Source organism: Bison bison, unplaced genomic scaffold, assembly GCF_000754665.1.
Source record: "Bison bison bison isolate TAMUID 2011002044 unplaced genomic scaffold, Bison_UMD1.0 scf7180017864533, whole genome shotgun sequence".
NCBI classification, from domain to species: domain Eukaryota; kingdom Metazoa; phylum Chordata; class Mammalia; order Artiodactyla; family Bovidae; genus Bison; species Bison bison.
In genome coordinates, this window is record NW_011495082.1 from 8204616 (window position 1) to 8217006 (window position 12391).

Sequence of the window (12391 nt, forward strand, 5' to 3'; positions counted from 1 at the left end):
GAACTAACACCCAAAAAAGATGTCCTTTTTATTATAGGGGACTGGAATGCAAAAGTAGGAAGTCAAGAATCACCTGGAGTAACAGGCAAATTTGGCCTTGGAGTACAGAATGAAGCAGGGAAAAGCCTAACAGAGTTTTCCCAAGAGAACGCACTGAACAGAGCAAACACCCTCTTACAACAACACAAGAGAAGACTCTACACATGGACATCACCAGATGGTCAATACTGAAATCAGATTGATTATATTCTTTGCACCCAAAGATGGAGAAGCTCTACACAGTCAGCAAAAACAAGACCAGGAGCTGAGTGTGGCTCAGATCATGAACTACTTATTGCCAAATTCAAACTTAAATTGAAGAAAGTAGGGAAAACCACTAGTCCATTCAGGTATGACCTAAATCAAATCCCTTATGATTATACAGTGGAAATGACAAATAGATTCAAGGGATTAGATCTGATAGACAGAGAGCCTGAAGAACTATGGATGGACGTTCATGACATTGTACAGGAGGCAGTGATGAAGACCATCCCCAAGGAAAAGAAATGCAGAAAAGCAAAATGGCTGTCTGAGGAGGCTTTACAAATAGCTGTGAAAAGAAGAGAAGTGAAAAGCAAAGAAAAGGAAAGATATACCCATTTGAATGCAGAGTAGCATTCAAGTAGCAAAGAATAGCAAGGAGAGATAAGAAAGCCTTCCTCAGTGATCAGTGCAAAAACAACAGAACTGGAAAGACTAGAGATCTCTTTAAGAAAATGGAAGATACCAAGGGAAATTTTCATGCAAAGATGGACACAATAAAGGATAGAAATGGTATGGACATAACAGAAGCAGAAGATATTAAGAAGAGATGGCAAGAATACACAGAAGAACTGTACAAAAAAGAGCTTAACAACCCAGATAATCACAATGGTATGATCTCTCACCTAGAGCCAGACATCCTGGAATGCAAAGTCAAGGGGGCCTTAGGAAGCATCACTACGAACAAAGCTAGTGGAGGTGATGGAATTTCAGTTGAGCTATTTCAAATCCTAAAAGATGATGCTATGAAAGTGCTGCACTCAATATGCCAGTAAATGTGGAAAACTCAGCAGTGGCCACAGGAATGAAAAACATCAGTTTTCATTCCAAGACCTAAGAAAGGCAATACCAAAGAATGCTCAAACTACTGCACAATTGCACTCATCTCACACGCTAGTAAAGTAATGCTCAAAATTCTCCAAGCCAGGCTTCAGCAATACGTGAACCGTGAACTTCCAGATGTCGAAGCTGGATTTAGAAAAGGCAAAGGAACTAGAGGTCAAATTGCCAACATCCGTTAGATCATTGAAAAAGCAAGAGAGTCCAGAAAAACATCTATTTCTGCTTTATTGACTATGCCAAAGCCTTTGACTGTGTGGATCACAATAAACTGTGGAAATTTCTGAAAGAGATGGGAATACCAGACCACCTGATCTGCCTTTTGATGCAGGTCTAGAAGCAACAGTTAGAACTGGACATGGAATAACAGACTGGTTCCAAATAAGAAAGGGAGTATGTCAAGGCTGTTTATTGTCACCCTGCTTATTTAACTTATATGCAGAATACATCATGAGAAATGCTGGGCTGGATGAAGCACAAGTTGGAATCAAGATTGCTGGGAGAAATATCAGTAACCTCAGATATGCAGATGATACCACCCTTATGGCAGAAAGCAAAGAAGAACTAAAGGGCCTCTTGATGAAAGTGAAAGAGGAGTGTGAAAAAGTTGGCTTAAAGCTCAGCATTCAGAAAACTAAGCTCGTGGCATCTGGTCCCATCACCTCATGGCAAATAGATGGGGAAACAGTGACAGACTTTATTTTGGGGGGCTCCAAAATCACTGCAGATGGTGACTGCAGCCATGAAATTAAAAGGGACTTGCTCCTTGGAAGAAAAGTTATGAACAACCTAGACAGCATATTAAAAAGCAGAGACATTACTTTGCCAACAAAGGTCCGTCTAGTCAAGGCTATGGTTTTTCCAGTAGTCATGTATGGACGTGAGAGTTGGACTATAACGAAAGTTGAGTGCAGAAGAATTGATGCTTTTGAACCATGGTGTTGGAGAAGACTCTTGAGAGTCCCTTGGACTGCAAGGAGATACAACCATTGAATCCTAAAGGAAATCAGTCCTGAATATTCACTGGAAGGACTAATGTTGAGGCTGAATTTGTAATACTTTGGCCATCTGATGTGAAGAACTGACTCACTGGAAAAGACCCTGATGCTGGGAAAGATTGAAGGCAGGAAGAAAAGGGGACGTCAGAGGATGAGATGGTTGGATAGCATCACCGACCAATGGACATGAGTTAGAGTAAACTCTGGGAGGTGGTGATGGACAGGGAGGCCTAGTGTGCTGCAGTCCATGAGGTTGCAAAGAGTTGGACACGACTGCGTGAGTGAACTGAACAGGAAGCAGAAGTCAGTATGGGTAGAACACTTTAAATTGTAATAGATGAATTGGCAGAAGGTCACCGTCCAGGTGAGCTATTTAAAATCCTAAAAGAAGATGCTTTTAAAGTGCTGCACTCAATATGTCAGCACATTTGGAAATCTCAGCTGTGGGAAAGGTCAGTTTTCATTCTAATCCCAAAAAGGGCAATGCCAAAGAATGTTCAAACTACCATACAAATGCACTCATTTCACATGGTAATAAAGTTATGCTCAAAATCATTCAATCTCAGCTTCAGCAGTATGTGAACTGAGAATTTCCAGATATACAAGCTGGGTTTAGACAAGGTTGAGGAACCAGAGATCAAATTGCCAACATTAGTTGGATCATGGAGAAAGCAAGGAGATTCCAGAAAAAACATTTCCTTCATTGACTACACTAAAGCCTTTGACCTTGTGGATTACAACAAACTGTGAACATTTCTTAAAGAGATGTGAATACTGTACCACCTTATCTGTCTCCTGAGAAACCTGTATGCAGTACAAGAAGCAACAGAGCCAGACATGGAAAAATCAACATTCAAAAACTAAGGTCATGGTATCTGGACCCATCATTTCATGGCAAATGGAAGGGGAAAAAGTGGAAGCAGTGACAGATTTTATTTTGGGGGTTTCCAAAATCACTATGATGGTGACTGCAGCCACGAAATTAAAAGACACTTGCTTCTTGGAAGGAAAGCTAGACAGCATAGTAAAAAGCAGAGACATCACTATGCCAACAAAGGTCCACATAGAAAAAGCTATGGTTTTTCTAGTAGTCATGTATGGATGTGAGAGTTGGGCCATAAAAGAAGGCTGAGCACTGAAAAGCTGATGCTTTTGAATGGTGGTGCTGGAGAAGGAGGACTCTTGAGAGTCCCCTGGACAGCAAGGAGATTAAACCAGTCAATCCTAAAGGAAATCAACCCTGAATAATCATTGTAATGACTGAAACACCAATACTATGGCCACCTGATAGGAAGAGCTGACTCATTGTAAAAAAAATCCTGATGCTGGGAAAGATTGAAGGCAAAAGGAGAAGGGGACGGCAGCAGATGAGAAGATTAGATTGCATCCCATCTCAGTGGACATGAATTTGAGCAAACTCCAGGGGATAGTGGGAGTCTTCCCTGTGGCTCAGAGGGTAAAGCGTCTCCCTGCAATGCAGGAGACCTGGGTTCGTTCCCTGGGTCCGAAAGATCCCCTGAAGAAGGAAATTGCAACCTACCCCGGTACCTTTGCCTGGAAAATCCCATGGACGGAGAAGCCTGATAGGCTACAGTCCATACAGTCACAAAGAGTTGGACACGCCTGATTGACTTCACTTTCTTTTTCTTTCTTTCAGGGGATAGTGAAGGACAGGGGAGCCTGGCATGCTGCAGTCCATGGGGTCGCAAAGAGTAGGACACAGTGGCTAAACAGCAACACTGTGGACTACTCTAGGCGTTGAAACTCACGGACTGGTTTGAGAATCAAGACTCCCAAGTGGTTTCATTGGTTGTGGGAAGGAAGGTAGAACACTTTTGTGACTGTTACCTCAAGGAGCCACATTGAAAATCAGAGAAAAAGTCTCTTCTGACAGTGGGAGAGGAAAAGTGACCATTTTGAAATATGCCCAGAGCTCTCTATTTTCCTTAACAAAGCCTGCCTTTAAGGGAAACTGTTTTACCAGACCCTAACCAACCAGGTGCTTACCAGCCTAGTGGAATGAAACTGCTCTACTCCAGACCACTCTAACCTTCAAAGTGGAAGGAAAGTGGACTTCATGCAGCAAAAGAAGGGAACAGTAAGCAGAGAGATGAAAATGTTAAGAAAGATTCAAAAGGAAATGGTAGAAATCTAAAACATAGGAACGGAAATGAAAAATACTTCTGGCAGTCTGACTCATAAGTAGACTGAACACAAACAAGGAAGGAATCTAGGTTGAGGGTATGTCAAAAGAAACTTCCAAAACTGAAAAACAAGAAGAAAAAGGAATCAAAAAGATGAAACAGAATACCCAAGGAAGTGGGAAAATTACAAAAAGTTTAGTGTGTGCCTAATGCAAATACTAGAAAAAGAAGGGAGAAAGAAATAAAAAGGAACTATTTGAAGTAATGACACAATTTTTCAAAATTATTGACACACTAAAATCCACAGATCCAAGAACTTAGAGGAGTCTAAACTAGATAAATAGTAAAAAAAAAATTTACACTTGGGCATATATAATCAAACATTAGAAAATCAAAGTCTATGAGAAAATTTTGAAAGAAGTCAGGGAAGAAAATAATGCTGCCTACAGAGGGAAAAAAAAAAGATGTGAGTTTTTAAACTTTTTTTCCAGAAACTATGCAAGTAGACAATGGAATGATATATTTAGACTTGAAAGAATAAAACACCAACATAGAATTTGATATCCAGTGAAATTACCCCTAGAAATAGAGGAAAAATAAAGACTTTCTCAGACAAAAATGGAGGGAAATTGTCACCAGAAGATTTGCCCTGGAAGAAATGTTAAAAGAAGTTCTTGAAAGAGAAATGTTACAGATCAGAAATTTGGATCCACCTAAAGAGTTTATGAGAAGGAGTAAATTATAATAAATCTTTTTTTTTTTAATTTTCCTTAGTTGATGTAACAGATAGCACTGTTCAAGGTAATGTGAACATTGTAGTCTGTGATTATAGCTTATGCATAAGTGAAATGAATGATGGCAGTGCTACCAAGGACTGGAGGGAGAAATTGAAAATACTTTGTATTTTCAGTACTCATGAAGCATTATTGTGTTACTGGAATGTGGACTTAGGTAAATTATAAATGTATATTGCAAATCCTAGAGCAACCTTTTTAGATCATCCAAAAAAAAGAAAAGTTTGAATTGATATATTAAGACAGGATGGAAACTGGAATCTTATAAATGTTCATTTAGAGGACATCAGAGAAGGCAGAAAAAGTATGGAAGACCCTAGAAAAGAAGAATATGGAGGAATGAACAGAAAACAATGAATAGAAGCAATGAATAGAAAATATTTAAAGTAGTTTAGATCATATTAGATGTTTAAATATCTAAAATTGAGACATTCCAAAACATCCTAATGTAAACAGAAAAGCCATAATGCAAGACTAGCATATAATCTAGGGGTAAAAAAAATATTTGACAAAACAGGTTTGAAATTTCTGCTTATTTCCCCCAACCCCAAGTGCTACATATTCAGTGTAGAAGTCATATGTTAACACACACATACACACACACATATAGGTATGTATACAAATAAGAGAAACTATCATCATGTTAAAATCATGTTTTCAAGTTGGAAAGGGTACCTCCTCATTGGAATATTATTTAATAGGACTGAGTAATTCTTCAGTCTCTTCTTGGTACTTTTATGAACTTTCTCTACCAGTTTACATCTCAAGTCTGAACTCTTTTATTCCTAGTTCTCCACAGTTACTTCTTTAAGCACAAATTTTAGTCTGATCTCTTCTTATTCTAATCCTTTATACACTTATGTCTCTTGTGGCCAACATGATTATTCCCAAATATCCTCAGAAATGTATCTACTTCCCAATATTCACTGGAACTTGGTATATTGAATATGGTTAGTAGGCTTTAAGATATATTCCCACATTCTTATAATGAGACTTCCTTACACACACACACACACATGCACACACACAGAGTACATAACTATAATCTGAGCTGTGAGTACAATTATGTGATGAGCTGTGTGAGTTCTCCTAATTAATCTCTGAATATAAGGGTGGTCTTGAAGCCTTCCCCCAAACAGAGTTACCTATTCTTAAAAGAAAAGACAAGTCCCTTAAGAGATACAGACTGATCCCAAGCTAACTCATTGTTGGAATCATTAGACAAGAAAGAATTAAAAAGCTATTACAACTATGCTTAATGTCTTAAAATATATTCACATTGAACAAAAATGCAGGAATTCTCAAGAAACACATAAAATTTACAATAAGGAACCAAACGGAAATTCCATTACAAAGCAACAAAAGGATCCCCTCCTCCCGAGTTTGAGTGGGATGAGCGACTTGCTCTTAACTACTAGAACTGGATAAAGGAGATGGAATGTGCATGATTAAATACATGTGATTTTGTAACATACAGTTGTAACATTCACCTTGCAAGATTGTCTGTTTCTTACAGAGCACACAAGAGGCCATTTTGGCTAGACTCACATGGCAAGAAACTGAAGCTCTGAGTTGGTAGCCTGCAAGGTGATGAATGTCGTTAACAACAATGTGAACTTAGAAGTGGTGTATTACCCAGTTGAACCTCGGATGAGTCCAAGCCGTGGCTGACACCGGCATTGCAGCCTTGTGAGGTCCTGAGCGGGGAGCCCAGCTAAACCATGTCCAGACACTTGACACAAAGGCTATAGGATGATGAAGGTGTGTGTTGTTTCAAGCTGCCAAGTTATGATAGTATTGTTAATTCTGCAGTAATTACTAATATAAGTCTTTTTCTTATAAGTAGTTATTATGATATTTTGAGGGGAAAAGAGATTTACAGGGCTTTGGATTCTTTAAATTCTGGAGAAACAAGTGTTTACCGCTCTACTCATGATGCTGTTGTAAACATTTCTCAAAGGCAAAGCGGGTAGTTTTTATTGTTGTGTAGAATAATCTTTGATACCAAATATACAGGTCTCATAGTTCCCCATTAAAATTTAAAAGCTTTCAGTCATCATGTTAAGAAAGTTCATTAGTAGAGATTCCACTTACAGCCGTGTGTGTATGTGTGCACATGGTAAATAAAGAGCACACAATAGTATAAAATAATATAAAGTCTACCATCTTAACCCATTTTAACCATTTTTAAGTGTCTGGTTCAGCAGTATTAAATATAGTCATGCTGTTGTGAAACATATGGTCAGAATATTTTTCTTCTTGTAAAACTGAAACTCTATACCTATTAAACAACTCCTCTTTCCCCCTCCCCATAATCCCAAGTAGCCATCATTCTGCTTTGTTTCTATGAATCTGACTACTCTTAGATACTTCAGATAAGTAGAATCATACAGCATTTGTCTTTTTGTGGCTGTCTTATTTCACCTAGCACAGTGTTTTTTTAAATTATGCAATGCTTCAAGAATCATGAAAATCATTAGAAAAACAAAACTTTTTTATAAGAAATTTCTGATATAAACTACCTGAAGCTCCCTTTGACTCAGGAATCTGTGAACTGGGAATAATAGGATATTTAACATAAACCGATATTAGTAGACAAAACAGAGATTTATGTTTCCCATTTCTCGGTTGGTAGTTTTATAACATTTTTTTCATAGAGATGACAATCTAAAATATCTGAAATATACATTATCATCTATACAGTTGACTCTTGAACACAGGGGTTAGGGGTGCCTATCCTGACTGTGTAATGTTCCAACTGACTCTCCATATCCACAGTTCTGAATCTATAGATCAGCCAACTGTATATTATGTAGCAGTGTGGTATATATTTAGCAAAACATCTGCATGTAAGTGAACCTGTACAGTTCAAACCTATGTTGTTCAAGGGTAAACTGTATTTTATTAAAAATTATTTCATATTGTTTTAACATTCAGTTCAGTTCAGTCACTCAGTCGTGTCCAACTCTTTGCAACCCCATGAATTGCAGCACACCAGGCCTCCCTGTCCATCACCAACTCCCGGAGTTCACTCAGACTCACGTCCATCGAGTCAGTGATGCCATCCAGCCATCTCATCCTCTGTTGTCCCCTTCTCCTCCTGCCCCCAATCCCTCCCAGCATCAGAGTCTTTTCCAATGAGTCAACTCTTTGCATCAGGTGGCCAAAGTACTGGAGTTTCAGCTTCAGCATCATTCCCTCCAAAGAAATCCCAGGGCTGATCTCCTTCAGAATGGACTGGTTGGATCTCCTTGCAGTCCAAGGATCTCTCAAGAGTCTTCTCCAACACCACAGGTCAAAAGCATCAATTCTTCGGTGCTCAGCCTTCTTCACAGTCCAACTCTCACATCCATACATGACCACTGGAAAAACCATAACTTTGACTAGATGGACCTTTGTTGGCAAAGTAATATCTTTGCTTTTTAATATGCTATCTAGGTTGGTCATAACTTTCCTTCCAAGGATTAAGTGTCTTTTAATTTCATGGCTGCAATCACCATCTGCAGTGATTTTGGAGCCCAGAAAAATAATGTCAGACACTGTTTCCACTGTTTCCCTATCTATTTCCCATGAAGTGATGGGACCAGATGCCATGATCTTTGTTTTCTGAATGTTGAGCTTTAAATGTTGAGTTTTAACATTGCTAGGCCAATAATAGATAACTTTATAATTACATAAAAATACAGTTAAACAAAACACAGAAGGAATATTTTATAGGAAGATAATATTATTGTAATAAGCATATGCAGTTATTAAATATAACTTCATTCCTATTGTTTACTTATACTAAAAGGAATGTGAGAAAGAATAACTGTTTTGGAGTATCACTTTTTATCATAATTTAAGAAACATCAAACGTAAAGTCACAATGATCTGGCAGATCAATGACCTGTCAGTTAAATTCCCAATTATAAATCTTATTGTTCATAACTAGGACATGGAAGCAGCCTACATGTCCATCGACAGATGAATGGATAAAGAAATTGTGGTACATATATACAGTGGAATATTACTCAGCCATTAAAAGGAACTCATCTGAGTCAGTTCTAGTTCTAGAGCCTGTTATACAGAGCGATGTAAGTCAGAAAGAGAAAAGAAGTATCGTATGTTAATATATATACATGGAATCTAGAACAATGGAACTGATGATCCTATTAGCAGGGCAGGAATGGAAATGCAGACAAGCATACAGAGCACTCTTGTGGACACAGCAGGGGAGGAGAGGGCGGGACAAGCTGAGAGTAGCACTGAAATGTGTACACGATCATATGGAAAACACACAGCTAGTGGGAAGATGCTGTATAACACGGGGAGCTGAAACTGGTGCTCAGCGACAACCTAGCGGGGTGGGAGCGAGGTTCAGAGGGAGGGGACGTATGTATACTTATGGCTGATTCACGCTGAATGACAGGAACCGATACAATATTATAATTATCCTCCAAAAAGTTTAAGAAAAAATAAATTTATTGCATTTATAACTACAGTAATTTAATAGAGCCATGGAGAACAGAAATCAAGTGAAAACTCTGGTCTCCTTTCACCTCATCTCATTCTCTCCATTTTATACATCTTTCCTTTCGAAAGGGAGCCATATAGAATTTTTTTTTAATACAAACTAAATCACTTTCCAGGATTTATACATAAATGTACAGATTCAATTAAAAATAGTGTTAACAGATGATCTTTAGATATATTAGGCAAAAGAACCCAAATGTGAAATCCTCTAAGTTTATAAGATGATTTTATTTAGTTTTTAGATCAGTTTTTTTTTTTTTTACTATTTTAGTGTCTATTCTAATAAAATATAGTTACGCAGCATTAGTACATCCCTAAGCTGAAGGAATAAAAGTCAACTGTTGCCTTATGTTGGTTGTTATAGTAACTGTTTATAGGTAAGACTATACAGAAAGTCTAATTCTCACAATAGTTTCTTACCATTTTTTAAATGGTCTTCCATAGAATTTTTAGAAATTACTTCAACTATGTCTTAAAACACCTGGTTTATGATTATACTGGCCAATCAAAGTAAAATTCTTTAAAAATAAACTGTGTTATTTGGCAAGCAGCTGACTACACGGCCATTCATGTGTTTTTATGTAAGGAGACAATGCAAGAGATTTTCTAAGGTGGCCTCTGCCAAGCTTTACTCTTTGCAAAATGCTCAAGTACTTTCCCTTGGAAATTAGGTAGCCTATACACAGTTTATAAAAATCACAGAATGTAAGGGCCTGAATAACCTGAGAATCTCAGTAACTATGACGTTCAATGTCATATGGCCTAAAGTAATTCGTGATATAAGGCTTCTCCCAGATGTCCTATAGATTGCTCCCCAGTCTAATTGTCTTTGCTGTCTTCTCACAATGACACCCACTTAAGCAACTGTGTTTATTAACTGTCCACTAGATGACTAACTCTACAGTAGACATTTGGGGTGACTACTGTTATAAAGGGAAACGTCAAGTTACATCGTAAAGACTTCGATGGCTTTTTCATCTAATATCAGGCACTGATTGGAAGGATATAGTAAATACAACTTTACTTGGCATAGAAGGCACTAGAACATACTCCATTTCTTTTGTGCGTCTGTGCATGTGTGTGTGTATCAATGTAACGGAAATAAGAGAAGTTAACAGAAACTATGAAATTACGGATAATGAAGTGCTAGAGTGAGTTTTGAACGTGACTTTGGGAGAAAGATGATTTCTTGTTGGGAAAAATGACAAGTGTGTGGCTCAGATGACAGGCAGTTCCTTGAACTTGGCACTTCTGGGTATAGGTTCTGAAAGCGTATGATTAGAAGTCTGAATGTGATGTCTGAAAAATCACTATGGACACGTAGATTGTTGTTATTTAGTCACTAAATTGTGTCCGACTCTGTGAACCCATCGACAGTGGCCTGCCAGGCTCCTCTGTCTATGCGGTTTTCCAGGCAAGAATACTGGAGTGGGTTGCCATTTCCTTTTCCAGGGGATCTTCCCGACCCAGGGATCGAACCAGCAACTCCTACATTGGCAGGGGGATTCTGTACCACTGAGCCACCAATGAAGCCCATCATAGGCATAGATATTACTAAAGTTATACTTCAAGAGAGTGCTTTTTGTGGCTCTGATTAAAATAAATTGGATGAGGAAGAGGCGATGGGAAAGGAGACTGGTACAGCGGTGTTATTAAAAGCAGTTACGATTGACTTGGGTTACGGCTACAAAATTAATTTGAACTTTTCAGATGACCCTCAAGGGGCCATGTGATTCCAACTTAACATTCAAATGTTGTATTTAAAAATCCTTAGGGAAAAGATTTCCAAACAGTTTGCCTGTTGTCATAGATACTTGAAGACTGAAAGGAAAAAAAAAAAAGTAATTCAAAGGGAACACGAGATGGCAGCAGTTATATCATATTAAGAGAAAGACTGAGGAAAGAAAAAAACATTTGAAATTATTTTTAAAATGAAAAATATATAGCATTTTATTCTTTATGTGCTGCTCTCCTTTTCAGTTCAGCAATTACTCATGGGTTTCATGCTTCACAGCACTTCAGAGGTTCATTCTGACTAGAGTAGAAAGCCTACTCCATTACATGTGATCGTTTCCTAAAATAAAGCTGTTGCTGTTTTCTGCAGATCACTGTTCCTCTGTGTTATCTGAGGCAGAAGAGTCCTGGATGGTGCACATAAGTTTCAGATGTTCCAACATTGCTTTTTCTTCCTCTGCTAGTTTTTCGTCCTTCCTCATTTCCCACCTAAAAGAAAAATCACATCTTAGCATTTTTGTAACTTCCAGACTACAGTCAACACTCAGTTATTCAGGGCTTGAGCATGTGCAGTCATTGGTTTATTGAGTGCTTCTCCTTCTTTATTCTTTTACTCACTGTCTCTTACAGTTCATGAGCACTGCTTCGGCAGAGGAGCTAAGTAGAGTCCAACCAGCGCCACTCCAGGGGAAATTTTTAAGTATAGTTCTAAGTGAGTTTTCTGTATTTCTAGATTTAAAAACTGTATGGCTTCCCAGGATATGCGTGCATATAAGTACAATCTAGAATTAGATTTGCAATTAATAAGAGAATATTTTTCACAGTATTTTTTCCCTCACTGATCAACATATCAGTGGCTTTGAGTTGCAGAGAAGTTCACCAGGAAGGCTTTAGCCACAAGAAGAAGACCACACTGCACTGGATATACCTTAAAGGCAGGTCCATCTTTTCCTAGAAATAAGATCAGATTTGAAATAATCAATTTAAATCACCCAAGAAAGCACCAAATTGTTAGCAAGGTTCCATAGAGCATTTGCTAAAAAAAAAAAAAAAAAAGACTAAAGAC

General features: G+C 38.1%; 1 protein-coding gene across 1 annotated transcript in view; it reads right to left on the reverse strand.

Annotated features, from left to right (window-relative positions):
• Nucleotides 1-11076: 11076 nt before the first annotated feature.
• Nucleotides 11077-12391, reverse strand: part of KIAA0825 (KIAA0825 ortholog) — a 429492-nt gene continuing 428177 nt past the window's right edge. Inside the window, exon 21 of the mRNA XM_010831930.1 lies at nt 11077-11814. Within this exon, the coding sequence (XP_010830232.1) occupies nt 11697-11814 (118 nt within the window). The 3' untranslated portion in view covers nt 11077-11696. The remainder of the gene's footprint in view (nt 11815-12391) is intronic.